This window comes from Schistosoma mansoni, chromosome 4, assembly GCF_000237925.1.
Source record: "Schistosoma mansoni strain Puerto Rico chromosome 4, complete genome".
Classification (NCBI taxonomy): domain Eukaryota; kingdom Metazoa; phylum Platyhelminthes; class Trematoda; order Strigeidida; family Schistosomatidae; genus Schistosoma; species Schistosoma mansoni.
In genome coordinates, this window is record NC_031498.1 from 7,882,654 (window position 1) to 7,887,914 (window position 5,261).

General features: G+C 31.5%; 1 protein-coding gene across 1 annotated transcript in view; it reads left to right on the forward strand.

Annotated features, from left to right (window-relative positions):
* Window positions 1-2,105: 2,105 nt before the first annotated feature.
* Window positions 2,106-5,261, forward strand: part of Smp_126940 (hypothetical protein) — a gene marked incomplete at both ends in the record, with an annotated part of 30,567 nt that continues 27,411 nt past the window's right edge. The window contains one exon of the mRNA XM_018796698.1: window positions 2,106-2,164. Coding sequence (XP_018651814.1) covers window positions 2,106-2,164 — 59 coding nt within the window. The remainder of the gene's footprint in view (window positions 2,165-5,261) is intronic.

The window sequence follows — 5,261 nt, forward strand, 5'->3', positions numbered from 1 at the left end:
CACTGGTATAAAAATTAGATTTAGATTAGAACAAAGCAGTAGTAACCTTTGGGGGGAGGGCTAAAAACAATTATTTTTGACAATTGATAAAAATCTAATATTCTCTTATTCCTTTCCATTATTTTCTCAGTAAATTGGGATGAGAACAATACCGCTGATTGTCATCAATTATTCATTTTTAAGTGAGTTCAATTTTCTAAATGTAAATATTTATTTACTACTTAAATACGAGAGAATGAAAGAATAAATCTTTGCAGTAATAAATATTTCTTTATGTTACAATGGTAACTACTTTTTGTTAAACTCACAAGTCAGTAACTTGACAATCATCTTATTATCAGAAGGGGTTTTGTGGAGATTTCAGTATTTGCATAGTTGAAATCATGAGTCATTTGAAGCTAGGCCAATGAGGCGGCTCTTAGTGGGCTCAATTTTGTGGATTGGTTGAAGTTAGACATTAACACCGTTGGATGCCAGCTCAGTGGTCTATCGGTTAAGTGCTCGCGCGCAAGACTGATAGGTCCTAGGTTCGAATCTTGCGAGTGCGGGATCGTGGATGTGCACTGCTGAGGAGTCCCACAGTAGAACGAAACGGCCGCCCAGTGCTTCCAGATTTTCCATAGTGGTCTAGCTTCAATTGACTCATGAATTCAATTATAAAATTACTAAAATCTCCAGAAAACCCCCTTCTGATAAAGTAAAATTAATTGAATGAAATTCTAATAATCGTCATTTAATTGAGCAAAGTGGTTACTCATTAGTGAAACAATATTTTTGTCTCTTATTTTTATGTCATTATGAACTTAGACTTCGATGAAAAATATGATAAAATATGCTGCTTTAAAGGGGATCATTTCAGTGATAAGATAGGTTCTTTACAATTGTTATAGTTGTTAGAACCATAGCTATTTAACAGGATCTTCTGTGAATTAAACATAACAATTAAACCTGAAAGTAACTATCATATGTGGCTGTCAACGTTTATCATTCCTTATACTTTAAAAACGGTATTCTTAGTTGTCGTTTCTTGAGACTCTTCGAACTAGAAACTGTAGTCCTGCTTTATAATATGTCTCAGAATGTATAAAAATAATGTAAATCTGTAAGTGTTACTATGAATAGATCATGTTTGATAAGAGGGCTTCAAACAACTATCTGGCAGATGAATTTATTTTAATGTTCTCTACAGTCCAATGTTGCTAAAAGTGTTATTTGTTTTGAACCCTTTATTTGTATTATTATGATTATTACTATTGCTGGATCGTGGATGCGCACTTCTGAGGAGTCCTATACTCGGACGAAACGGCCATTCAGTGCCTCCAGGTTTCCAATATTGGTCTAACATTGATCGGTTCATGATTCAAATTAATGTTGTTATAATGTTCGTCGGGATTTATTGAATTTTAAAGTTTACAGAACTGGTCGATTTCAGTAATCCAGCCTTCGAAAATCGGGTAGCACTAGGCAGACGTTCCTCTTCGTTATGGAATTCATCACTAGTACACTTTTTATTATCGTAGTCATTACCTTTGAAAATATACACATTGCTATTGTTACTTTTATAATGCAAGAAAATGGATAATCGAAAACACCAGTTCTCTCAAACAATTTAATAGTAGATTAGTAATCTTTTATTCAAATTATTTTATTTTAAGAGTAACTTACAATGGAAGGATAATCTTATTAAAAGAACAATTAAACTTATAAGTTTCGTTGATACAATGGGATGATGTTGATTTGGAAACTTTGCTGTAATCGTTACAGATATTTCGAACGATCTGGTCGCACACATACTAGTCAGGACATTTGCATATAAAAAATAGTGATCACTAAAATGAAAAGTCAAATAAGTGCTTGATTTGTAATTGCGAAAAAAATGGTACCATATATATATATATATATATATATATATATATGCATAGAAGGACAAGACATTTGTTGAAAATACTACAAGAATTAGTCATATTACTTGACCATGACCTGAAAATTAAATTTAACAGAGATTTATTGATGTAGATATATCAAATATGTTTCTACTACTTTTCTGGTCAATCACTATGACAGTGGTATAATGCCATACATTTTAGATAAACTAGATGACAGGAATGAAAGATCTAAAATTCAGAAAACTTTATCATAATATTCTGAGTACAAAAAATATCTGGTAAGTACAAACAACTGAATTTCGAAGTATTTACTGTATTTAAATTAAAAGCTACAGTACAACCAATAATAATCCTAGAGATATAAAAAATGAGCTACGAAGTTATCCATGATAGCTACATTCAGTATGGTCATATGAGCAACTAATATGGAGTAAAAAAGTAACACATATAGTTCATTAGGATAAGAGTACAAAAGACGATAAAATCGTAGATAAGTATCTTTGTCATTCAGTTTTTCATACCGATTGTGAAATTTAGGAAGCATGAAGATTATAAATAACCGAATCAATTGTCGAAAACTTCATGTATAATTAATTTACAGAAATAAACGTCTTTGCAAAATCAAAGTATATTACTCTGGATACGTTACTCAGTGTAACTACATATGAATTTTATATCAAACAACCGAGTAAGTGGCTACAGTAAATTAAAAAACAGCAAAATTTCGTTGACATAAAGTTACTTTAATTTAAGTGATATAAAACGATATATAATCACTTTTTATCAAGTGTAGAAGGACGTATCATATATTTCATGGACTTCATTCATATCAGTTACTAGTCTAATATTAGTATTAGTATCTAATATTAAGGGACTAAACATAGAAGCTAATTACAAACTTATAAACTCATTTTGCATCAAAATTCAATCAACTGAATATTATTGAAAACTAACAACATAAATTTGGATTTTCACTGTACATGTTTTAAAAAGTTATATGCTAGGACTGTTCTATTGAAGATGACAGAAAATTTGAACATTATCTTTACGGAAAATAACTAACATTATGTAAACTTGTATTCGGTCCTATAAGGTTAGTTTGTAAGCACGTTCATCAATCTGTCTTATATCAGGGAAGAGAACATCTTCATAGTATGTAAGTTCAACAAAGAGTGTTTTATGGTGAAGAAAATTATTTGTTTAGGTGTATCTTTCAATCAATTACACTAACCAGATATGATTGTAGAACGTCGTTTAGTAATTTTTAAATCCTCTTATATAGTTTGTGTAGCTTATTCTCCTAATAAGATAAATAAATGTATTATAAATGATATAAATGTATAGTAATACATTGATGTGAAAGGATACCAGATTTCTCAGATGTTACTAGTTATAAGAGGCTTTCAAGAAAAGATTACAAAAGATTTACCACTTGAAATTTCCTTACTTGAAATGAGTCATTTGAATTACTTTATATTCGGAAATAACAATTTTTCTTTCCTCTATAGAACCAATGATATTTTAAACATTATTTAATTAATTCAATTAAAATTTTCTGCCTCAATATAACTATACAAAATTGACCATATTTGCATATTACGCACTTATGATCCCATAACCACATAGTAATTTAATAATTTCTCAGAGAATTTGGATATTTCTTTTGGACAACTGTGAAAGGATATCAAAAAAGTAGAAATCATATTGACTTTAAGAGACAAATTAAAGGAAATTACTACTTCATATGAAATCTTTATGTCATCGAATACATTGAATATACAGTACGGAATGCATTGAACTCGCATCCCTCTGGGAAACTTTGACGAAAGATGTCTATCCAGACCGTTTCATAGAGAAGAATGTGAAAAGAAGTAGATGCAACAAGAAATCTGGTTGTTTCATCCACAGAAAAAACCTCTATATAAGTTTGGAATTTGAAGGTGATCGAACATCTGACATAATCAAAAGTCGTTTCACGACAACATTTCAAAAAATATTTAATGCGGCATAACTGCGAATAACCTTCACTGGTGGGAACTTAGTTTCTGTATCTATAAAAGATAAGCTTCCGCGTCTGGTCGCCTCCATGTGCATCTACCAGCTCACCTGCTCTTGTGGAGCAAGGTACATTGGCCGTAGCCAGCGCTCGCTTTCAACTCGGATATGGGAACATGTTCCAGTTTGTTCTACAAGAGCGAGAGGAAAACACTTAGGAGTTCTATACTTAAACAACTAATCGACTGTAATCATTCTACGAATCCACAGGTTGATTTTAAGGTTGTACATATGATTCGTTTAAATCTACCTAGATTTCTTCTTGTCGAACTCCTAGAAATAGCCGAAGCTCTTATCATTCATGAGCTCAAACCAGAACTATGAGTACAAAAGAAGTATGTCCCATCGTTGTCGTTACCTTGGCCTTCATTATTATTATTGTTACTACATTCCTCTTATGTCATAAAAAATTATTATTTTATTCATAAATTCTCATCATATCGCCTTATTTATTTTTACACCTCTATGACCTTTAATGACCTTTAATTATTGTAACAAAAACATTTTAATCATCTTATTACATTTACTAAATCTATTTTTATTATTCGCATTACGTAATCTAGTATTACAATCCTTCTATTACGTCATTTAGGTTATTCATGTTCAAATTTCCTTACGGAATTTGTACTTTAACAAAAAAATTTCGTACATATACGATTGTACAGTTTGATAATAAATTCGTTGAAAAGATATCTGAAGGGGATTTGTGGAGATTTCAGTATTTTTTCAAAGTTGAAATCATGAGTCAATTGAAGCTAGACCACCATCGAAAACCTAGAAGCACTCGTCACTAATAATTTTTCCCATAATCCTAGAGATTATTGAAGTAATATTTATCGGCCGATAATTGTTCATTTTGGTCTTATCTTCAGAGTTGTAACGTGGTAGAATGTGCTCGGTTTTCCAATAGTAAGGGTAAGAACCTGATTCCATAGAGAGAGTAAACAGCTTTAGAAGAAGAAGTGGAATATATGGGCCACCATACTTGTAGAGAAAGGATGAAATCCCGTCTGCTCCGTGACCTCTTGAAACCTTAAGGGAATTTATAGCCTTACTAATTTTTAAGCACGTGAAGGAGATAGAGTTTATTGAGTCACTAGTAACACACATAACTCCTGAAACAGCGCCATTTATGAGTTCTTTGTCATGCGCAAAAAAATACTACTGAAAAAGTAGCTATAGTTTTAGAGTCGTATATAAAAGTGCTATTATGAAGTATGTATGGTATATCAACATTTTGTTGTTATCTCTGACATGCATGTGACGATTGCAAAGGTTGGTTACGCCTAGCATACACAAATCTCAAAGTAGCTGCTTACA